This window comes from Diabrotica virgifera, chromosome 7 (assembly GCF_917563875.1).
Source record: "Diabrotica virgifera virgifera chromosome 7, PGI_DIABVI_V3a".
NCBI lineage: Eukaryota > Metazoa > Arthropoda > Insecta > Coleoptera > Chrysomelidae > Diabrotica > Diabrotica virgifera.
The window spans coordinates 44,829,129-44,854,834 of NC_065449.1; the positions used below are offsets into that span (position 1 = coordinate 44,829,129).

Consider the following 25,706-nt stretch of genomic DNA (forward strand, 5'->3'; position numbering starts at 1 on the left):
AGTTTCCAAAATTGATTATATTATTTATTGAACGCAATAAAGTGAAACCCTCATTTTTGTTTAAAACGTCATCAAGTTTATCTTTAATTTTTACTCCAATTTCCCCATTCAGATTTGTTATTTTCTGTTTAACCGAATCAACAATAGACATACTATTGTGAAGACATAAATTTTGAGCCTCTAATTTTGTAATTGAACTTTCAATGATATCGAAATTCGATTTTATATACAACAATTGATTTTTAATAGACTTTTCTTTAAAAATATTTTGACAGTTATCAATAGCGGTACAAGTCGGATCAAAACTTGAAATAACGCTTTTGATGTCGTCGTAGTGTTCAGATAAAAATATAGCACTTTTAAGCCAAGTTCCCCATCTGGTTAATACTGGTTCTGGTGGTAAAGGAATATCGGGAAGCATCTCCCTATATACCTGTACACGTAGTGGTGCTTTCAGAAATACTTTTTTTACATTATTTATTAAGGTGTTTACATTGGGAAATTCAATTCTAACTTTCTCTGCAACTCTGTTTAGGCCGTGCGCCAAACATGTACAGTGAATTAAATTAGGGAAAAAGATTTTAAGATTGGATGCAGCTTTCATCATATATGAGGCGGCATCACTAAGCATTAATAATATTTTTTCAAATGGTACTTGATCAGGTAAAAAAAAATTTGTTAGGGATTCGTTAACAAATCTAGCTATTGTAGCATAGTTTGTTTTTTCCAAACATTTTACACTAATTAAGTATGAGTTTTTAAAATCGCCAGAGTCGTTAAGAACTCCAACAATTAGATTCGCAATTTGTCGACCCTTTGTATCCGTTGTTTCGTCGACGGAAATACAAAGATATTCGGCTTTTAACTGATTTTTAATACTCGTCATCACATCTTTGTAACATGCACTGACATATTTTTTCCGAAGAGTTGAAGAACTTGGTATTTGAGCTGGTTTATCTTTAATCTTGCAATAAGTTTTTAAAAAGTTTTGACACGATTTATGTTCTAACTTGTGCAGAGGGATATTGCAGTTCAAAAAAAAATGGCATAAATCCTTTGCAAAGGTTTCTTGCCCAACTGACGTATTCTGAATCTGCAAACTGTTCTGTAGAATCTGCTGGCGAGGTTTATTATCATTTTTTGATAGCTTAGTTTGGTGAAGTGAAGTTTTTATGTGTTGAACTACTTGGAATTTCTTTTGACATGGAATCTGGAATATAATGATAATGATGTTTTAGATGTTTTCGTAAATAGATACCTACATTAAAATGATCAAACTTTTTAAACCTCCCCCAATTTTTTTTTATTTCTCAAAGTGAAATTGAAATCGTCAAACAATAAAGTACAGTCAGTGTACCGTAGTATACAGGGTGGGCCACTCTCAACACCTCGCTCTGTATAAGCCAAACCGTTGCGAACTTTAAAAAACAGTTTTTGAAGAAATGGGACGGTTTGTCATTTTAGAATAGACAGACACATAGATGTGCAAAGAAGTTTGATAAGTTTAAAAATCTATTGAAGTGGAGAACTTACCTTTTTATCACAAATGGTGCAAAACATACTTTCACTGTCGATAACTTTTAGATGATTGTTACTTCCAATCCAACTTCTGAGAAGACTTGATTTTTCCCTTGCTACTTTAGGCATTTTCACAATAATAATAAAATGATTTTTTTACACAGTATAGTCAATAACTTGCAATCACAAAAGTTGAATAATCGGCGATTGATTTAAGACTAACCATTCATAAAATAAAATAATCTATCCTACCCTTAAAATGCTTAAAATTTCGTTTTGGTTGGTTTTCCCAGAATAATTCATAGTTGGCCGACACCAGCAGAAAGTACAGGTAATATTTGTAATGTTATTCAAAATATAATCGGTATTTACTTAGGTAATTTGTAAATTCTGAGAAGTCTATAAATCTTAAATATCCGGATAATGATACCTGCAGCTATAAATAACGCCCATTATGTTTATGGGTACAACAACAAAGGAGCTTAACAGCAAAATATTTACTTTCACATTTTATTTTAATGGATGTTGATGTTACTAATATATACCTTATTTTTAAATGGGGTAGAGTAAATTCCCATCAAAATATGCATTTATATGCTCTTAAATCTCCAAATATGCAAGGCATATGCATTTATGAAAAACATGAGAAATATGCAGCATATATATGCATATGCATTTTGCATATAATCCAGTCTTTACTGATAAAAGGCATTGCATCCAAGAAAATGAAGACCATAATATCTAATGTGCTGGAATTGTGATGAAATGGGACACTCACGAAGTTCAAGTTAGCATCCTAGGCCCTAGGTACAACACAAATGAAGAACTCGTCATCAGGAAATACTAGAACGGACAAACCTTTAACGGGCAGGTGTTAACGGGGTTATCCTCTATAGAAGGGGTGGGCAAAAGCCGGCCCGCGGGCCGGATCCGGTCCTTTTGGTTACTTTATCCGGCCCATTGAGAAATCTCGCAAGTGATCTTTTTAAGAGCGTAATGCATTTATTTTTTCGAATCCTGAGAAAACTAATAAGTATTTTTGAAAAATTTAAACGCAGAATGAAATATTACATTATTACCGAGGGCCGAAAGTCCCTGAAAACTTTTATAATGTTTATCACAGAGGGATAAAAAATAAAAAATTTAGTGTGATTTTTAATTTCAAATTATGTCTTTCTCCTTTTAATGATGGTCAAAAGTTCTCTGTTCCTCTTCCATTCTGTGCAACGCCATTTCGTTCGTAATATTATCGGTCCATGGTATTTTCATAATTCCCCTAAAAAGCCACATCTCAAAAGCTTGCAGCTTTTTCATTAAGTCAGCATTAACAATCCAATAAAGAAGAAGAGAGTGGACATAACATTTTTATTATTATCCCGGTTTTTTATAGCGTTCTCCGTCTTTGCGGATCCTGAGAAAACTAATAAGTATTTTTGAAAAATTTAAACGCAATATGAAAGATTACGGTATTACCGAGGGTTTTAAATCCCTGAGAACTTCTTTAATGATGATTTTAATAAGTTTCAGGGGTGAAAAAAGTAGACAATTAAGAGTGATTTTTAACTTAAAATATATAATTCAAAAGAAACTTTTTGTTTATTTAAGGGACTTTTAGCCCTCGGTAATAATGTAATCTTTCATTCTGCGTTTAAATCTTTCAAAAATACTTATTAGTTTTCTCAGGATCCGCAAAAAATGAATGCATTTAAAAATAATTCGACCGAAATTTTACGCTTACGCTCTTAAGAAAGATTTAAATATTATTCATTTTTGTAATAAGTATCTCAAAAGCTTTTAAATGAGGTGTCACATGATGTACTTTCCCATTAAAAAAATCAAAGTTATGCCTGTCATCTGAAGAGGGTTCACGTAAAGTTCAAAACATTGATGCCAGAATATACTACGAATGTTTTAAAAATCGACCTGTTCGAGCGTTTTGCTTATGTGCTAAAAATAAATAAGTTAATAGGGAGGGGTAACACTTATTCCAGCGCACTGTATACTGGACCATATTAAAAATTTCGAAATTTTACTGGGAACAAATTGTTCGCATGTACACACCAGAAAGACAATTTATTATTATTAACAGTCAAATGTCTTTCTCCAAATACTTTAAAATGATACTTTAGTATCTTTGTCAAAAAAATTTCTTGGGCAGAGAAAAACCTCCACCAAAAACATTAGCGTACACACTGGGTATAGTCTTCCGGCCCGGGAGACATTTTGAAAATTTCATTTTGGCCCGCTTAAAAGTATTTGCCCACCCCTGCTCTATAGTCAAATTGGCATACTGGACCTGGTCGCCTTTTTTATGTAACAAGCATATCACGCCTTGGCACGATTTACAGGGCCTGGTCTTATTTTGCCAGACAAGTCATAAAAGTTTAAGCAGTGTTTGTAGCAAGTCGTCGCCACCATTCTTGTAGAGCTCATGCAAATTGGGTCAGTTCTTATTAGTGGTGTATTATTTTTTAGCTTTTAATAACTTGAGAAACTTCCTTAATGGTAGGTGGTCTTTCGTTTGGATTGAATAGATTCCTATCATTTTGATCTGCTAGGATATTATCTGCCTCTTCTCTATGATGACCATTAAATTTGGCGTCGAAAAACTCAATTCATGTGTTCAAGATCGAGACCGTATCATTTAGGATAATTCTTACAGCTCCCTGTTTCTTGTTTAAACTATTTGCTCATTTTGTTTAGATTTCTGTAAAATTTTCGAGTTTCGTTTTGATTTCTTATCCCTTCTATGCTAACTGCTTTTCCTCAAATGATCTCTTTTGTTCTTCCTGATGGTAATATAAGAAAATTAACTTATAAGAATTAACCTAACTTAATTAGAAGATTTTATTTAGTATACCAAGTAAAAAAAATAATTATTTGTTTATTTTGTAAGTATTTTGAGAAATATTTAGTTTAAACTGGGTTTAATAGCCCAGTAAATGAACGGGAAATACGGCGATACCGTGTAATTTTCAGGGGCAACTCCGAATTGTATGAAAATTTGGATTTAGGTTCTACTTACCCTCCACTTCAAAGTTTAAATTGTGCCCTTGGTTGCTTTTACTTGGAGAGTGACAGTCACCCCTTCTCGGGGGTGAAAAAACATACGTTCAAGATAAGACCGGAAATGGATAAATTGACTGATTTTAAGCAACTTTTGTTCTATAGAGTTTTTTATGTAAGTAAATATTTTTCGAGATATTTGCGATTGAAAATGTTTATTTTTCGACCAAAAAACTACGTTTTCAGACGGTCTTTCACAAATAACTCAAAAACTAAATATTTGATGGAAAAAAATATTCTTAGCAAAAGCGTAGCTTATAAAAAACCGAAAAAAAATTGTATATCAGTAAAGTCCGTCAATCGAGTAAAAACAAAGTTGTAGCTCATGAAAAATACGTTCTTATTCGTCTAATTCCAAATCGAATATTTCAAGGTGAAATCACAGAAAAATTAAGCACTTTTCGGGAAAAACCCATTTAAACTTTTTAAAGTGTTTATAAAAAGCTTTATTTTAATTCTTTATAAAAGTTTTTAGCATTAAAAATAAGCGAGTTACGCTCAAAATAAAGTTGGCCATCTTTGTTTTTTGGTAAAAAAATCATGACAATCTCCCCGTGTTTAGCTCTCCAAATGAAATTAATCGCTACCGCTTTACAAACAATTTACTTACTTAAGTATCTATTTTTTATATGATCTGTCAGTCTCACCGGTTTAAAGTGCTTATTTTTGAAAGGGTTATAGTTGAAAAATCTGGAACGGTCACTAATCACGAGTGTATGCAAAATTTTGAACAGCCATATCTTTACCAATGTTTGTCTTACGGAAAAACAAAATGAAACTAGCATATTTATAATAGCAAAACCTACATTTTTTCACTCTTTAAGATTTTTCTTATCACTAATACCTTTTAAGTTATTTTGAAAAAAATAAAATTTTTCAAAATTTTTAGAAAACTTTTTTTTACTATAAAACCAAATTTTTTCAAAAATGAGCACTTCAAACCAATCAAACTTACAGATCATATAAACAATATACATACAGTTAAAATAAATGGTAAAGCGGTAACGATTAATTTTATTTAGAATGCTAAATAGAGGGAGGTTTTCACGATTTTTTTTACCAAAAAAAGGGCCAACTTTTTTTTAGTGTAACTCGTTTATTTTTGACGATAGAAACTTTTGTAAAAAAACATATATAAAGCTTTTTTTATATACTTTGAAAATGTTAATAAGCTTTTCCCGAAAAGTGCTTAACTTTTCGGTGATTTCGCGTTGAATTATTCGATTTGGAATTAGACGAATAAGAACGTATTTTTCATGAGCTACAACTTTGCTTTTACTCGATTTATATATTTTACTGACACACCATTTTTTTCGTTTTTTATAAGCTACACTTTTGCTAAGAATATTTCTTTCAATAAAATATTTACTTATTGAGTTATTTGCGAAAAACGGTCTGAAAACGTAGTTTTTTTTGGAGAAAAATCAACATTTTCAATCGCGAATAACTCGAAAAATATTGACTTACGTAAAAAACTTTATAAAACTAAAGTTGCTTATAATCTGCCAATTTATCCATTTCCGGGCTTATTTCAAACACGCGTTTTTCACCCCCCGAGAAGGGGTGCCTGTCATCCCCCAAGTAAAAGCAACCAACGGCACAGATTCAACTTTGAAGTGGAGGGCAATTAGAACCTAAATCCAAATTTTCATGCAATTCGGAGCTGCCCCTGAAAATTACACTCCGAAACGGTCATTTATTGGGCTATAAGCAGGAAGGTCACAATAGAGAGAATCCAACAAATAATCGATTTATGTACTTCTATTGTACTAGAAGACCGGATATTTATGAGCTTTTGTAATTAAAGATATACTTAATATTACTCTAATAATTATATCTTACTTTACGTTTTATTTATGTAATTACTGATTATTTATTAATAATTTGTAATTATCTACAAAAACTTATTTTAATATTTCTATTTTTAGGAAATAATGTGTCGTTTTCGTCAAATATCCCCAGATGGCAGTGAATGTGGATGTATGAAAGCAATCTTACTTTTTACACCAGGTAATGTTATATTCACAATGGTTTAAATCAGAATTCAATCATATGTACCTAATTCATAATGGGCATGGCATGGGGTAATAGAATAAGTTATTTTAAACATTCCCATTAAAACGGGTTGGTACGGATGCACATCAACCGAACTGTTTAGAGCAGCAGCATCTAAGATCAGAATAGCCATGATGATTGCCAACCTCCGTCGCGGAGATGGCACGTGAAGAAGAAGATTAAAAGCGGAGTACGACAAGGCGATGTAATATAGCCAAAGCTGTTTAAGCTAGCCCTAGGAGACATAGGTATTCAAAGTTACAGGGTGAATGAACTCGCAGAAAGCTTTTGATACGTTGGTCTAAAAATAAATATGATAAAACCAAATACAATGACAAACACAGGCGACCCCAGACATAAACTATAAACGGTAAAGGAATAGAATAAGAACAAGAATATATTTACATAGGCCAGTTTCTTAAAGTTGAGTAAGTTGAGTAAGATACAACATTGGAGACCTTACAAAGGTAGTCGATCAAAAGTAAGACCACAGATGAGATGGGTAGAAGACATCAAAAAATTGCCGGAACAAATTGGACGTACGGAGAGGTCTATGTCCACAAATGGAGGAGAGAAGACTCAGAAGAAGAAAGGGAGGTGGCCTCAAACTTACCGATCACAACTGTGGACGATTTGGAACATCATACGTGTTCTATCAAGCACACGCCCGAAAAAGTTATTACAACCCGCTATAGTCCAGGGCGCATCTGTTTTGAGATGGACGTTGAGAGGTGACTCAAATTTTTTTGCAGAAATTGCTTGAAAATAACTTAAATAATAATATTTGAGTTATCCTCCCTCTCAAAAAGGCCCGGAACATTGTTTAAATAATCAAAATGTCAAAAAATGAAGGAAAAATTCGATTTTTTTCTTCGTTTTTTATTATAACTTTAAAAGTATTCATTTCCGAGAAAAGTTGCACTGACATAAAAGTTGCGTAATTAAATTTCCTACAATATAGAATTGGTTAATAATTTAAAAAATAGTCACCCTCGTTGCAAAATAGCAATCATTGCGAAAAAACCATACAAAAACAAGTATTTGCATTTTACGTTTTTCAACCATTTATGCTAATAAATAACCTTCATGTTTTACCCAGAAAAACTTTATGACATAGTAAAACAACACTGTAAATTTCATTAAGATCGGTTTAATAGATTTTGCAAAATAAATTTTGCAATCCAGCTTTCGCAAAAAAAATTCATTTTTTTTAAATGTTGTAGGACCGAAAATTAAGCAGATATCAAGTTCAATTTTTTTTTTGCTTATAGAAGTGTACTGTACCTATCATTTGCAATTTGCAAAATTAAAATCAATTAATTACCACGGCGTAAGGAAATTTTTAAAATAAACATTAATTTTTGGTGTTACCGCGGACAGCGGTGTTCGATTCATACAAGTTGATTTCCACCAAAATTTCTTCCAATCTTTATCTAATATATTATTTTCTTACTCTATATTTTGTTGTATTTTAATATTTTAATTCCACAAAAATCAAATTAATTTTATTATTGTTTGTGAAATATTGTTTAAACAATTGCATATGTTTAAAAATAATAAACTTTTATTCACTAAGTTAAAATATATGAACAAAGAAAGTTTTTACTAAAAAAAAGTGTTATTTCAAAGGATAGAGCATGTGTTTTTATTTTGCAATAAACAAATTTATTTATTTATATCGAAATGTTATAAAAATTAAAATGTATCAATTATTTTCAAAGGTCATTGGAATGCCCAATCAGAGCAAACTATCCGCTGTCCTGCGCGTAGCACCAATAACTAACGTTTATTTAAAAAAATTCCTGGCGCCGTGGTAGTTAATCGATTTTAGTTTTGCAAATTGAAAATGAAAGGTACTGTACACTTCTATAAGCAAAAAAAATTTCAACTTGCTATCTGCTTTATTTTAAGTCCTGTAACATTTTGAAAAAATGAATTTTTTGCGAAAGCTGGATTGCAAAATTTATTTTGCAAAATCTATTAAAACAATCTTAATGAAATTTACAGTATTGTTTTACTGTACCATGAAGTTTTTCTGGGTGAAATATGAAGGTCCTAAGTTTAGCATAAATGGTTGAAAAACGTAAAATGCAAATACTTGTTTTTGTATGGTTTTTCGCAATTATTGCTATTTTGCAACGAGGGTGACTATTTTTTAAATCTTTAACCAATTCTATATTATAGGAAATTTAATTTCGCAACTTTTATGTCAGTACAACTTTTCTCGGAAATGAATACTTTTAAAGTTATAATCAAAAAACGAGACTAATTTTTCCTTCATTTTTTGACATTTTGATTATTTAAACAATGTTCCGGACCTTTTTGAGAGGGAGGATAACTCAAATATTATTATTTGAGTTATTTTCAAGCAATTTCTGCAAAAAAATTTGAGTCACCTCTCAACGTCCAAATGTACTAATATTTTTACAGATGCGCCCTGGTCTACTACAAGAATAATGTTTCTCTTTCTCCTTCCTCATTCGCAAGAAGCGTCCTACAGTTTATCCTTTAGGAGGTTCAAAATTCAGTATTTGTTTGTTTGATTTGTTAGTCAATTTTCATCTATTATTATAATGTTCTTATTTTTTTCTTTATTATATATTGTGGTTTGTCAGGAATTGGGTGAAAAAGTAGTTCGTGTTCATATTTGGGAATGAATACCTTCGTCCAGGCCACCCTATACTCATTTATTGATGCATTCTGCCTCTTTGTTATGCTCCTGTTCTTTGCTACCATCATATTCTGCTCATCCTTCTCTTAGGTTTCTGCCCATTCCTTCACTAGAAGATGTTTTGGTAACACACACGCGATCAATTTTATGGCCATCGTTTGTGTTCTCCTGTATGTACGTAGAACCCTGAGTATTGCCTTCCTTTTTCTTTAAAACCATCTTTAATTTGTGAATGTTAAGTACCTATCCTCTCTTAAACACTGCAATCCTCTACTCTGTCCCACGTATTTAACGTGTTCACCAAAGGTATCATTGCTGTGTTTCTAGGAATACTCTGAGCTACTTTGTTTCTTCATCAGCTCCACTAGGTCGTCAGCGTTCTACTGCCTTTACACTAATACCCAGGTCGGTCTCTAAAATCTCAATGCACAGAACGTCCCAAAGTAACGGAGCCAAAGCGGAGTCCTGTGTCACTCCCGTATTTATAGAGTTCTCACCAAGGTCTGCAGATAGATAGATCTACCTACCTCACCCAGTAGTCTACTCAGTAGTCTGCTCACTAGCGCTACTAAAAGCGTTTCTTATATCTAAAAAGAATCTAATCCATCATACGGATCTATCCATCTGCTCTTACATACGGATATATCCCTCCTGATCCTGCTTGTAACGTTTATCGTAGATTTCTCTTTCCTGAATCCGTACTGGCGGGATCCATTACGTCCTTCTCCACCCTTGTCTTCACGAGAGTCTCAAAGATCTTGCCTAAGGTGGTAAGGCAAATAAGTGTAGGTCCTCCGTTCCAGGCTCTTCTAATTCCCTCCCCGATTTCGGGATTAATATATTTGCCGTCTTCAGATATCTTGAAAACTCATGTCATCTTAGTACGTCATTCATAATGTGTACGAGGGCACCTTCCCCTCAATCATAATTTTAATAATTTCTGGTGCTATCTCATTAGGTCCAGGAGCTTTTCCCGTTTTGAGTATTTTTCCTGCTTCGTTCGCTTCTTCCGTTGTGAATTTAGGCACGGATATCTTACCTGGAGAGTAAAGCTTACTTCTTCCTTCTGTGAGAAATAGCTATTTGTATAACAAGGGAGGAAAGTGCTACTTTTCCTCCCGAGAATGAAGTTTACTGCCCGACGCGTAGCGGAGGGCAGTAATCATTCGAGGGAGGAAAAGGCACTTTATTCCCATGTTATACATATGGTTTTTCCACCTTCCTCAAATAACAAGTCATTTTTTCATTTTTACTTAATTTATTTATGTAACTAACCAACAAAATTTATTAAAACTAAAACTAACAAGTAGGTACAATATAACTGTCAAGTGTCAAATATAAGTCAAATTATTAATGTAAACATTGTTAAATTAGAATAACAATTTACTGTTTTTTACCATTCTGCAAAATACAGAGTGTTTTTAAATAAACGTTAAAATGTATAGATACTTACGTAATAGAAAATAGATATTGTACAGGGCGTCAATAAGTTATATTATGAATGAAATACCATGACGTCACTTTTACTTTTCCTCCCTAGGGAGGAAAAGTACAACTTTGCTCCCTACAATCAGGTCCGGAAAAGTATACTTTCGGTAGAGGTAGGTGGAAAAAACGTTTACCAAGTTCTTTCTTCCAGCTTTGCCAAATAATTGAGCACTATTTGGTAGACGTCTACTCAGATATCCTTTTTGAGGTTTTCGCATAGTTATTATTATCATCTCCTTGCACCAGCTTCTTTTTCATGACTTTAACCTCTTTCCTTACTTGGTTTCTTCGCATAAGATATTATTAACGGGGTATCACTATAATCACTAATATAGAAAAGGTCGAAGATTTCTCAAAGAAATGGAATTACATTAAGTACTAAGAGAATAGGAGTAAGATGTAGTTAATTAAAATGTGAGACCCCTTTCTTGAGTTTGTTTCCATTTCATTAGATATGATCGAGAGATAATGTTATAGCAGACTAAAAAGTAAGCTCCCGTGTCCCGTACACTTCTTCATATGCATATGATCAAGTAAGCTAGATATTTTTTCTTGATAGATAGGGTTTTTGGGTCTTTATTTTGTTCAATATAAGTAATAGTTTATTTTTCGAATAAATAAAAGCAGGTCTTGGTAAATAATAATTATAAATCAGTGAATTTTAAAATTTAATAGGGAATAGGGTTGTTAAAATTTATATCGAGGTTTTAAAAACAGGGAATATGTCTAATATGGTTTTTTAAATAGGATATAAAGAGTCTGACCAACTCATTTATATAATTAGTACTTTTGCTAGGTGAGATATTTATTTTGTGGCAACCTTTGATGCTCTTTTCGTGTATCTCATGCATTCTAGTTTATTTAGGTAATATTACTAACTTTTAGTTGTAAGACCTTTTGCAATTCCAACGGACTTTGATTTGATCGCATGCCACAGTGGTAGTGGTTTTTTGCTTGTTAGTGGCTATTAGGTCCTGTTCGATCTTTACACCACCCACTGCCACTGTTATTCAGTTTTTGCTTTATATGTATGCTAATTGTTTATATAATATAACATATTTATTATAAATATATTTGTCGTTAGTACCTTTTATTTTTATTCCAGTCTCTATTACCAGTATATAATATAGCAAGACAAGGTAAATATTGAGGTACCTTAAGCTAGCATGGCCACATGAGCAAAACCCAATTTAACCTATGCCATAATTTTTCACCAATTTTTCACTAATTTATTACCACCCTAATAATTTTTCACCCCTTAACCCCACTTCAGGAGAGATGTCACGCTAGCTTAATATTCAAGCTAGCAAAATTCTCGATAAAACGGCATTGCATGAGCGGAATCCAATTTAACATATGCAATAATTTTTCACCCATGTTAAACTAATTTATTACCACCCTAATAATTTTTCACCCCTTAACCCCGCTTCAGGAGAGATGTCACGCTAGCTTAACATTCAAGCTAGCAAAATTCTCGATAAAACGGCATTGCATAAGCGGAATCAAATTTAACCTATGCAATAATTTTTCACCCATGTTAAACTAATTTATTACCACCCTAATAATTTTTCACCCCTTAACCCCGCTTCAGGAGAGATGTCACGCTAGCTTAATATTCAAGCTAGCAAAATTCTCGATAAAACGGCATTGCATGAACGGAATCCAATTTAACATATGCAATAATTTTTCACCCATGTTAAACTAATTTATTACCACCCTAATAATTTTTCACCCCTTAACTCCGCTTCAGGAGAGATGTCACGCTAGCTTAATATTCAAGCTAGCAAAATTCTCGATAAAACGGCATTGCATGAGCGGAATCCAATTTAACCTATGCTATAATTTTTCACCCATGTTAAACTAATTTATTACCACCCTAATAATTTTTCACCCCTTAACCCCGCTTCAGGAGAGATGTCACGCTAGCTTAATATTCAAGCTAGCAAAATTCTCGATAAAACGGCATTGCATAAGCGGAATCCAATTTAACCTATGCAATAATTTTTCACCCATGTTAAACTAATTTATTACCACCCTAATAATTTTTCAGCCCTTCACCCCGCTTCAGGAGAGATGTCACGCTAGCTTAATATTCAAGCTAGCAAAATTCTCGATAAAACGGCATTGCATGAGCGGAATCCAATTTAACCTATGCAATAATTTTTCACCCATGTTAAACTAATTTATTACCACCCTAATAATTTTTCACCCCTTCACCCCGCTTCAGGAGAGATGTCACGCTAGCTTAATACTCAAGCTAGCAACATTCTCGATAAAACGGCATTGCATGAGCGGAATTCAACTTAACCTATGCAATAATTTTTCACCCATGTTAAGCTAATTTATTACTACCCTAATAATTTTTCACCCCTTAACCCCGCTTCAGGAGAGATGTCACGCTAGCTTAATATTCAAGCTAGCAAAATTCTCGATAAAACGGCATTGCATAAGCGGAATCCAATTTAACCTATGCAATAATTTTTCACCCATGTTAAACTAATTTATTACCACCCTAATAATTTTTCACCCCTTAACCCCGCTTCAGGAGAGATGTCAGGCTAGCTTAATATTCAAGCTAGCAACATTCTCGATAAAACGGCATTGCATGAGCGGAATTCAACTTAACCTATGCAATAATTTTTCACCCATGTTAAGCTAATTTATTACCACCCTAATAATTTTTCACCCCTTAACCCCACTTCAGGAGAGATGTCAGGCTAGCTTAATATTCAAGCTAGCAAAATTCTCGATAAAACGGCATTGCATGAGCGGAATCCAATTTAACCTATGCAATAATTTTTCACCCATGTTAAACTAATTTATTACCACCCTAATAATTTTTCACCTCTTAACCCCACTCCAGGGGAGATGTTCCCCTAGATTAATATTCAAGCCAGCAGAATTCCAAAAAATGGCACCTCGTGAGCGGAATTGTTTATAATAGGTATTATTACTGATGAACGAAATTGTCTTTAACAGCATTGTGTTTTGTAAATAAAATTTGCTATTTTAGTGGCCGATGGTATGTTAGTGATAAGCCCTTGAAAAACGTCAGCCTCACCACCCAAAATCATCATCACCTCCACTTTTCACCCTCCGTAACTCCGGAACCGTTGATTTTATAACAATTATGTATAGGACCTTTTTTTATGAAATTTTGTTAAATTTTATGTAGAACATTTTTGTATAGAACATTGTTTATCCTAAATCATAGATTTAGAAATATTGACGAAAAACGTAAAAAACTACTAATTTACCGACTTCTCCCCCATCTCTCCCATCTCTCCCCGCCCCCCAAACCGGACGCTCAAAATGAACAATATATGGACCATATAGAACAATTTGGTATAATTTTTTAAAATAAGGACACAAACAGTTTTTTTCCATAAGTGGTTTCCACACATTATAATTTCAAAATTTCACCCTGTATTATTCATAATATACCATACATGATGTAGTTCGATGAAATCAGGTTGATAAGCAACTTTTAAAAATATAAAAATATATAGGGTGTTTCATTAAAAATAAAGCTTATGGACTATGCTAGACTTGCGTGAATCACCCTGTACAATCAAATTTAGGTTTAAAAAGCGTATATTTATATTTAAAAATGGACGGGTCTTGGCGTTTTTTAAAATTGTTTAAAACAAGGACAGAAATAATTTTGTTCCATAAGTGCCTTCCACCCTATACAGGGTGAGTCATGAGTAGGGAGCGGATTTTATGCTAAATGCATATTGCATGCATATTTCGCATATTTGAGAACTTTACTAAATTTTGCATATTTTTAAAGAAACATGCGTATTTTTAAAGAAACATGCAAATTTTGAGCCTATTTAAAAACATTTAAGTCCAAAAAAAATTAAAAAAATTTTAATTTAACACAAAATATTTCCCCGCACAGGCTGTCGTATGTATACAGTGCTAGTCAAAAGTCCGTACCCCCCCTCGTATCTTTTGAACGGTTATACCTATAATAGTGAAATTTGGAGGGAGAAAATAAACGGACGTAAGCTTCTTAACTAGTCATGACAGGTAACGTAATTATGACAGATGACTTTACAGCGCCACTGTAACAGATAATTTTAGATGGGACGTTATGGCAAGTGATACCTCGTTTGAAAGGTATTGAAAATACATATTCAGTCATACTAATTTTGTTTGAGTTTAAGCTAATTTTGATGAATAAACGAAATAAATATAAAATTGTAGTTTCGCATTTAATTAATAAAAATTCAAAATTCCGCATATGATTACTTGTCAAAAAGATTGACGTTGACGTAAAAACTACTAGAGAACTGAAAAACGTCAACTTTTTTGACAAAAAACCATAGGCGGACATTTGAATTTTTATTAATTAAATGCGAAACTACAATATTATATTTATTTAATTTATTCACCAAAATCAAAATCAATTAAAACCCAAATAAAATTAGTATGACTGAATAGGTATTTCGAATACCTTTTAAACGAGGTATCACTTGCCATAAGGTCCCATTTAAAATTATCGGTCACAGTGGCTCTGTAACGTCATCTGTCACTTTTACGTCGCCTGTCATGACTAGTTAAGAATCTTATGTCCGTTTATTTCCTCCCTCCAAATTTCACTATTATAGGTATAACTGTTCAAAAGATACGAGGAGGGTACGGACTTTTGACTAGCACTGTATATGAAGGGCTTAATGTGAAACAATGACAAGCCACACATGAGTTCAAAACAAGTTAGTGTTATTCTTGGTTAAAGTAATAGTATAACAAGCCACTAACAAATTATCTCAGCCCTTCGTTAATAGATGGCCCGATAAATCTATGGTCACACTATTGCATAGGTCTAGTTTGTCTCTAGTATCTACTCGACATGACAAGCCACATCAAAATGGCGAACATGGGCGGAAGCAATTCGGACAATTATTGAGTTCTGATGATTCTAGCAAGAAAAATAGTAAAGTTGACTTGACATTCGATGACAGTGACCGTAACCCTGACTATGTACAAGCTAGAAGTGAGTCAAGTAATGAAAATACAGCGATATGTAATTTTTTCCTAAATGTGACCTGTCACATTATTACCATTCAAGATTAATGTAGTGGCTTATGACGTGGTTTGTTATATTATTGCATTTGGTTGTAGGATAATGAACAAGATCCGTCAATAAAAAGGACAAAACCAAACACACCCGTCAAAAATTCCAACAAGTTGATGGAGACAAAGAAATAAACACTGTTTAACACGTATAGGGTTGAAACCACCACGAACTCAGTCAATAATAGAAAATTATGAATCTACATATATATCAAAAATTTGGGTATTTATTATTAATGGAATAATGTAACATGCCACATTTATTTTAAATAAATGCTGTTTTTTCTCGAGTTTCAAGTAATTTTATTAATATTGTTGTCAACTATGATCTCATAGGGCATGATGCATCGAAATATCTAAACTAAAACAATAAAAGTTGTTACTGGATTTTTTAATATTATTTTTAACATTCAAAGTCAAATATCTCATTTTTACCTTTTTGAGGCTTGTCATTGTTTCACATTAAGCCCTTCATATATATTATATATTAATTCGAGAACTACCTGAAGAGAGACGGATCATTCACTGCCTTTCATTTTTTCTTAGAAAATACCCGATCTTTACACAAAGTACTTATTAGTGCTTATCGTACGCCGTTATAAAATGATTTTAGGTTGTAGTGATGAAGGATGTTTTACCCGGAAATCCGAATTTTATTTACTTTTATTATATTTAGTAGGTACCTATAATTATTCTGGTAATTCTTTTAAATCCTCTATTGTTAAGAGAATTGACACCATAGTTTTACGAATTTCTAACGGAAATTAACAAGTTATTTTAAATACGCCCCAATTACTTCTATTGATGTTGAAAGTAGTTTTTCAAGTTATAAAAATATTTTATCTGATCAAAGAATATGTTTCCTCGTAAAGAATTTGGAAAAACAAATTGTAGTGAATTATAATCGAAGATAATTTGTAGTGATATTGTTGTTTTATTTTAAATAGGTAACTATTGGTAGCAGTTTTTGTAAAAACTGTGAATAAATTGCATATATAAAAAAATTATTTTATTTGAAAGATAATAAATAAGATTGCCACCCCCCCCCCTATAAAAGAACCCCCTAGAATAGAATAGAACAGAAAACTTGTGGTTTCTTGAAATGCGCATTTATTGAATTTTTGTGCATATCTTGCACATATTTCGTAATTTTTTACCGCATATATATGCGCACATTTCATCAAAATGGATCGAATATAAATCCGCTCCCTAGTCATGAGGAACTGTACATGCTCCTACCTCGTATAGAGGCTCCTATGAGGAATAACAAATGACCTAATAAAAAGTGTCTGCTTTCATTGTTTAATAATATACAGGGCGAGTTTCGCATTTTGACAGAAATTTGTATTCGTCATAATTTTTGAACGGTCAGATCGATGTGTCTCTTATTTTGGTCAATCGTTACACTATTACCATCTAATCAACTGATTTATTCAAACTGGAAAAAAATCAGGCCCGGATTTAAAAAATTAGTTCGTTTTGGTCTTAGAAAAAATTTCACCCTGTATACGCTTTTTAAAAACTCTAATATGAATTTTACAAATTAGACAAATAGGCAATTAAAATGGCGTATTTATTTTTTCCCCACACGATTACTTAATTTTTTATTAAAAAATCAAATTTGTGAAAATCGGAATTTTAACCCAAAAATGAAAAAAATATATCACGGTTAATTCGCTACAACTTTGTTCCATTTTAATATTTTTTTTCTAAAATTTTTACAGCACATATCTCTTACCATTGTGAAGATTATGAAAATTGTTATAGACTTTTAGTCTTCTTCTCGTAAAAGTTATGAATTTAAAAAAATAAAAGGTGCAGATTCATGAATTGCAAAGTTAAATCGCAAAAATTAAGTGAAAAAAATTAAAATTTATCTATTTGATCACGTCTTTGTTAAACTATAGAGTCTAAAGAGAAGTGTTATGGGGAGTTTTAAATCTAGACGTGTTATAGAAAAAAAAAATGGTAAAACTTTTAATTCTAAGAAAAACGTTGATTAATTTTTTTTTATTTTTATGGTAAAATTGCGATGTTGACGAATTTTATTTTTTAATAAAAAATTAAGTAATCGTGTGGGGAAAAAATAAATATGCCATTTTAATTGCCTAATTGTCTAATTTGTAATTTTTTTTCTAAGACCCAAACGAACTAATTTTTTAAAGCCGGACCCGATTTTTTCTAGTTTGAATAATCAGTTGATTGGGTGGTAACATAAATTAAATATTTGTTTAAAAAAAATTAATTTTTGTAATAAAAGTTAATTTTTTTAAATCTATGGTTCACTTTACCAAACTTTTAATTCATAGTCAAATTTGATTTTTTTATAAAAATTTATGTAATCGTGTGGGGAAAAAATAAATATGCAATTTTAATTGCCTATTTGTCTAATTTGTAAAACTCATATTAGAGTTTTCAAAAAGCGTATACAGGGTGAAATTTTTTCTAAGACCAAAACGAACTAATTTTTTAAAGCCGGACCTGATTTTTTTCTAGTTTGAATAAATCAGTTGATTAGGTGGTAATAGTGTAACGATTGACCAAAATAAGAGACACATCGATCTGACCGTTCAAAAATTATGACGAATACAAATTTCTGTCAAAATGCAAAACTTGCCCTGTATATTATTAAACAATGAGAGCAGACACTTTTTAATGGTCATTTGTTATACCCCATAGGGGCCTCTATACGAGGTAGGAGTATGTACAGTTCCTCATGACTCATCCTGTATATAATAATATTAGATTAATATTATATTAAGATTTTAAAACAAGAGTCGCCAGAATTTTGCTAAGAATATCCTAAGTGGTTTTTAGAATATCATAAGAATGAAACGTTTATTGGTGTTTATCTCGATATGTATACAATGTGACATTTATTGTTTTCCCCCTGTAATCTATAACTTAGCCTACTCAAGTCAAAATATGAACTACTTAGCGGTACAAATTAATAATTAAGCATTTATACATTAGAATGCAAAAATATTTGCATTCAGCTAACGCGAATGTGTAGCTTGTGGAATGTTTCCCATTCAGTGTGGTTTTGGTTGTAAAATTATGAGGTTGGTTAACATTAAGTAAAAACTTACCAGAGTCCTTTCTTATTTTAGTTATAAATATAGTAGGTAGGTATAGTGAAATGTACTACATATTTTATTTGTAAATAAGCCACAATTCAAATTAAAAATGACATTTATTGATGTTTCGGCTTCCACTTCGGAAGTCGTCATTGAAATATAAAATATTAATAAATTAAAAATAGTTTGTTTGTGTTGCTTAGTAAAAAAATTCTTTTAAAAATTTAATTTAATCTGGCTTAAACTGTAGTATATATTTCTCAATAAAATAGTAAATTTTTTTCAAAAAGATTCCACAAAGAAACAGCTTCAGAATAATATAAAGTACAGTAAAATTGAAAAAAATGATTTTTTTGTCCTTAAATCTTACCTTTCCTGTACTAACGTGGTTAGAAATTATTCAGAGAAGTAAATAAATTTTCATACAGACAATCCACTTACTACAACAATAGTAATAGATACAATAGGTAAACATCTGGGTGGTGGTTTTATGACTTTGAAATGCGGAAAGAATAGTATCATAAAATGCATTATTATCGGTACCCTATTATAAAAATTAAGTAATAAATGTTCCAAAGGGCTGTGTTAGCTATATTCAAAATTACATACTTGTTAATTTAAAAATTATTTTACTTTTCTACTTATATATCACAGTTCACTGTCAATTGACATAACGTAGATATATTATACCTATTCGTGTTTTATTCATTATTAATGATAAAATCTAAAAATCAGTTTTTTAGACTGATCTTTTAAAAAATATTAAGAGATGACAATTGAGTCCTATAACAATAATAATTACAAGAATAAAAAACCGCTAAACGCCGTAAAAATGAGTGGCGCATACAATATTCCAGCTACAAAAGATCTGATATGAATATTACGTGGCGGGACAATGTATTTTCATTTTAATGCAAAACAAAATTCTAGTTTTATTTTAAAAGATTTTTCCATAATATTTGCTCAATTTGAAGTAAAACGCGTCACAAAAGACTAACTTTGATACAGTTTGAATTTTGAAACTCTATTGTGGCGCGTTTACTTCAAATTTAGCAAATATTATGGAAAAATCTTTTAAAATAAAACTAGAATTTTGTTTTGCATCGAAATGAAAATACATTGTCGCGCCACGTAATATTCATATCAGATCTTTTGTAGCTGGAATATTGTATGCGACACTCATTTTTACGGCGTTTATCGTTTATTCTTGTATTGGGAGTTTTTTAAAGTTATTTATAAATTAAATGTATGAAGTTGAATGCAATGTTTCTCGATTACACGTTAAGCTTTATAAATGGTCTACTTTGTCGCATTACCTCCCAAATGACCTAGTGTCCATCGAATGTACACTCAATTCTTTTCTATTCGAAATAGATTGAAAAAAAATATTGGGATGGCTGGCAAAATAAACTCTGATTGCCCGTTGCCAGATCAAATTTAGCGTCGTAATCACTACAACTACATAAACCATTTCGAGAATAATCGTTAACTGGATTATACTTCTGTAGCTCAATAACTTTTAAACGGTTTAACCGATTTTGATCACTAAACATGAGTTTGAAACGTATTGACAAGTAGTATCTGATGCTACTAAGGTCAAGTATGCTAACTGATTACAGGAATTATTGAGCTTGAAACCCGTTTTTTCCCATAGATAATAGATTTGGTCATACTTATAAAGCCTGTAACTTAAAAAAAATAACTTAAAAATCCAAAATTTTCAAAGTTTAGTTTTTCAGTTTTTCGGCTATAATACTGAGCCGCGTGTATGTCTGATCCTGACGGCTTACACACCATTTGAAAGCTTAAATCAACACTATTGATTTGGTGTATTTGCGGTTCTCCTGTATATTCTTGAACCGAAGATATATACCCCCAAAAAACATACCGTTTTGTACCTACCAAGTCCTATAACTGGCTTATGGGTGGTCAAAAATCACAAACTACACCGGTTCTGAATCGGCCCTAACCCCCTCTTCAAACACATAAAAAAAAATTCAGATCGGTTTAACTTATCCACACACATACATACATACATACATAGATACATACAGTTAAGTCCACGAGTCTTTACCCGTGCGTCATCATTTAAAGCCTACGAAATAAGTTGATGATAAGTCGGAAACTGAAATTTACTAAACGCAAGAGCAAGTGACAGTAAGTAGCTACTGCTCCTATTACGGGTTAAAATTTGAGTTATCAAATATGTGTTTTATCTCGCCAGGTATTAATGACACATGGGTAAAGATTCGTGGTCTCAACTGTACATATCCACAAACATTTTCCCTTTTTTAATTAGAAATTGAGTCATATGTCTGAGCTCGGTAACTTTTAAATGGTATAACCGATTTTCAAAATTAGACATGCGTTGGAAAGGCAATGATCAGTACTATTAGAAGCCGCAAAGCTAGCTTGAATATTAAGCTAGAGTGACATCTCTCCTGAAGCGGGGTGAAGGGGTGAAAAATTATTAGGGTGGTAATAAATTAGTTTAACATGGGTGAAAAATTATTGCATAGGTTAAATTGGATTCCGCTCATGCAATGCCGTTTTATCGAGAATTTTGCTAGCTTGAATATTAAGCTAGCGTGACATATCTCCTGAAGCGGGGTTAAGGGGTGAAAATTATTAGGGTGGTAATAAATTAGTTTAACATGGGTGAAAAATTATTGCATAGGTTAAATTTAATTCCCCTAATGCAATGCCGTTTTATCGAGAATTTTGTTAGCTTGAATATTAAGCTAGCGTGACATCTCTCCTGAAGCGGGGTTAAGGGGTGAAAAATTATTAGGGTGGTAATAAATTAGCCTAACACGGGTGAAAAATGATTGCATAGGTTAAATTTGATTCCGCTCATGCAATGCCGTTTTATCGAGAATTTTGCTAGCTTGAATATTAAGCTAGCGTGACATCTCTCCTGAAGCGGGGTTAAGGGGTGAAAAATTATTAGGGTGGTAATAAATTAGCTTAACATGGGTGAAAAATTATTGCATAGGTTAATTTTGATTACGCTCATGCAATGCCGTTTTATCGAGAATTTTGCTAGCTTGAATATTAAGCTAGCGTGACATCTCTCCTGAAGCGGGGTTAAGGGGTGAAAAATTATTAGGGTGGTAATAAATTAGCTTAACATGGGTGAAAAATTATTGCATAGGTTAATTTTGATTACGCTCATGCAATGCCGTTTTATCGAGAATTTTGCTAGCTTGAATATTAAGCTAGCGTGACATCTCTCCTGAAGCGGGGTTAAGGGGTGAAAAATTATTAGGGTGATAATAAATTAGTTTAACATGGTTAAAAAATTATTGCATAGGTTAATTTTGATTACGCTCATGCAATGCCGTTTTATCGAGAATTTTGCTAGCTTGAATATTAAGCTAGCGTGACATCTCTCCTGAAGCGGGGTTAAGGGGTGAAAAATTATTAGGGTGATAATAAATTAGTTTAACATGGTTGAAAAATTATTGCATAGGTTAATTTTGATTACGCTCATGCAATGCCGTTTTATCGAGAATTTTGCTAGCTTGAATATTAAGCTAGCGTGACATCTCTCCTGAAGTGGGATTAGGGGGTGAAAAATTATTAGGGTGGTAATAAATTAGTTTAACATGGGTAAAAAATTATTGCATAGGTTAAATTGGATTCCGCTTATGCAATGCCGTTTTATCGAGAATTTTGCTAGCTTGAATATTAAGCTAGCGTGACATCTCTCCTGAAGTTAGGTTAGGGGGTGAAAAATAATTATGGTGGTAATAAATTAGTTTAACATGGGTGAAAAATTATTGCATAGGTTAAATTGGATTCCGCTCATGCAATGTCGTTTTATCGAGAATTTTGCTAGCTTGAATATTAAGCTAGCGTGACATCTCTCCTGAACCGGGGTTAAGGGGTGAAAAATTATTAGGATGGTAATAAATTAGCTTAACACGGGTGAAAAATTATTGCATAGGTTAAATTGGATTCCGCTCATGCAATGCCGTTTTATCGAGAATTTTGCTAGCTTGAATATTAAGCTAGCGTGACATATCTCCTGAAGCGGGGTTAAGGGGTGAAAAATTATTAGGATGGTAATAAATTAGTTTAATATGGGTGAAAAATTATTGCATAGGTTAAATTTGGTTCCGCGCATGCAATGGCGTTTTATCGAGAATTTTGCTAGCTTGAATGTTAAGCTAGCGTGACATCTCTCCTGATGCGAGGTTAAGGGGTGAAAAATTATTAGGGTGGTAATAAATTAGTTTAATATGGGTGAAAAATTATTGCATAGGTTACATTGGATTCCGCTCATGCAATGCCGTTTTATCGAGAATTTTGCTAGCTTGAATATTAAGCTAGCGTGACATCTCTTCTGAAGTGGGATTAAGGGGTGAAAAATTATTAGGGTGGTAATAAATTAGTGAAAAATTGGTGAAAAATTATGGCATAGGTTAAATTGGGTTTTGCTCATGTGGCCATGCTAGCTTAAGGTACCTTAAATATTGAGTATTTTTGTATTTCAGGTCATTGTATCAAGTGTCATTTATTTACTGTCGTTCGTTACTTCAAAATTCTCGAGCTTTTCAAATTCTCGGCCCAGAAAGCCGAGCTGTCTTCTCGAGTTTACGCCCTTCTTCTTCTCTCCTTGTCATATTTTTCATATCATTTTATTTCCAGCGTCCTTATCTAGTTGCCTTCAATTTTTGTACTAACAGGTCTAATTTTCTTCCTTGTCTCTATCATTTTATTATCCCATATATCTGTTTTTATATCTTAAAGCCAATATTCAGTATATTGAAGCTAGCCCGAATACTCACTTGAGATTTAGTGTCTCTCTGCGCATTTGATTTGTTCTTCTGAGCTAAGCCACTCTTCATTAGCATCTTAAATCTCTTCTCTTCCAGTTTTTCCCCTATTTAGTCTGTTCTTCCTCTTTAAAATCTCAATACCTAGAGTATTGAGGTTTCAATCGCGGTGTTGCAATAATTGAGCTCGTATCCTGATAATACTTTAATAGATACTAGATTTTAAAATAAAAATGTATACCATTTTTATTTAGTTGCAATGCGAGGCCAAAAATGTCTTAATTTTTACTTAGATTAGAGAGCGCAACCGCCGCAATCAGCACTCTTATCGACGATTTCACCTCTTGTTAGAGGCTCTTCTGAGAATGCATAGGTTGCTTTTCTCTAATCCAGTAAATTTTTCGACAGTCCCACGCTGTAACTGAGGTGAATGGATTAGGTGACTAGCGTCATCTGGCAATTGAAAGATAAAGTTTTTCAATATAGCAACATTAATAATATTGAAAAACATTAAAAATAATACTAAAAGATTTTTAAATTGAAAACTTATTGGTACATTTCCCTGGTGACACCTCCAAGGCTTCTACAATTTGCAAGCCAAATGGATGCTGCAGTGAAGACAAAGGGGAAGGAATTCTACACTATGCAATTCACAATACACAGTCCCCGTTGGAACTTTACCAAGCTGCAGACGAGGGTTGTGAATTGCATAGTGTAGAATTCCTTCCCCTTTGTCTTCACTGCAGCATCCATTTGGCTTGCAAATTGTAGAAGCCTTGGAGGTGTCACCAGGGAAATGTACCAATAAGTTTTCAATTTAAAAATCTTTTAGTAATATTTTTAATGTTTTTCAATATTATTAATGTTGCTATTAGGATTGAAAAACTTTATCTTTCAATTGCCAGATGACGCTAGTCACCTAATCCATTCACCTAAGTTGCAGTGTGGGATTAATATATGTCGAAAAATTTACTGGATTAGAGAAAAGCAACCTATGCATTCTCTGAAGAGCCTCTAACAAGAGGTGAAATCGTCGATAAGAGTGCTGGTTGCACTCTCTAATCTAAGTAAAAATTAAGACATTTTTGGCCTCGCATTGCAACTGTATAAAAATGGTATACATTTTTATTTTATAGTAGTATTACTCCGTGGAGTAACTAGGTGCATTTTCCGTTGGAACTTTACCAAGCTGCAGACGGGGTTGTGAATTGCATAGTGTAGAATTCCTTCCCCTTTGTCTTCACTGCAGCATCCATTTGGCTTGCAAATTGTAGAAGCCTTGGAGGTGTCACCAGGGAAATGTACCAATAAGTTTTCGATTTAAAAATCTTTTAGTAATATTTTTAATGTTTTTCAATATTATTAATGTTGCTATTAGGATTGAAAAACTTTATCTTTCATACTAGATGTTACATGAAGCTAATAGCCAAAGTTTTGTTTCAGAAACTGCCGGACTATGCGATGTTCAACCTGTAGAAATGCTTCAAGATCAAGCTCAATGCATCCTTGGAGATTACGTTAGAACCAGATACCCCAGGCAACCAACAAGGTTTGGTCGATTGCTACTCTTAGTCCCGAGTTTAAGAGCAATTCGATCGATCACTGTAGAATTACTTTTCTTTAAAGAGACAATAGGAGAGATTCCTATCACGCAATTACTAGGAGACATGTATTATATGGAAAAGTGTGCTTCCTCTCCCTAAGATTAATAATTTATTATAGGTGTATTATAGCTGTATCGAATGTGTAACAGATTTATCAAATTTATTGATCATGTACTCTTAATAGCAGCTACCATCTTTTTTCGGATAGATATGTCAATAAAAGATTTATTTGTTTTTTTTTTTCGTGTTATTCTAAGTCTAAGTTATTCAACAGCAAATATAAGTGTAATAAAGTTATCAATCTGAATTTTATATCTCCCGTCAGTGCTTTTTATTCAATAAATGTTATTTTCTTTGTTTATTA

The 25,706-nt window shown here is 32.6% G+C and overlaps 1 protein-coding gene across 1 annotated transcript in view; it reads left to right on the forward strand.

Moving 5' to 3' along the window:
- The window catches only part of LOC114329223 (protein dissatisfaction), a 167,586-nt gene extending 141,880 nt beyond the window's left edge, over positions 1-25,706 (forward strand). Inside the window, exons 7-8 of the mRNA XM_028278265.2 lie at positions 6,513-6,594; positions 25,182-25,706. Of these exons, the coding sequence (XP_028134066.2) occupies positions 6,513-6,594; positions 25,182-25,441 (342 nt within the window). The 3' untranslated portion in view covers positions 25,442-25,706. The remainder of the gene's footprint in view (positions 1-6,512; positions 6,595-25,181) is intronic.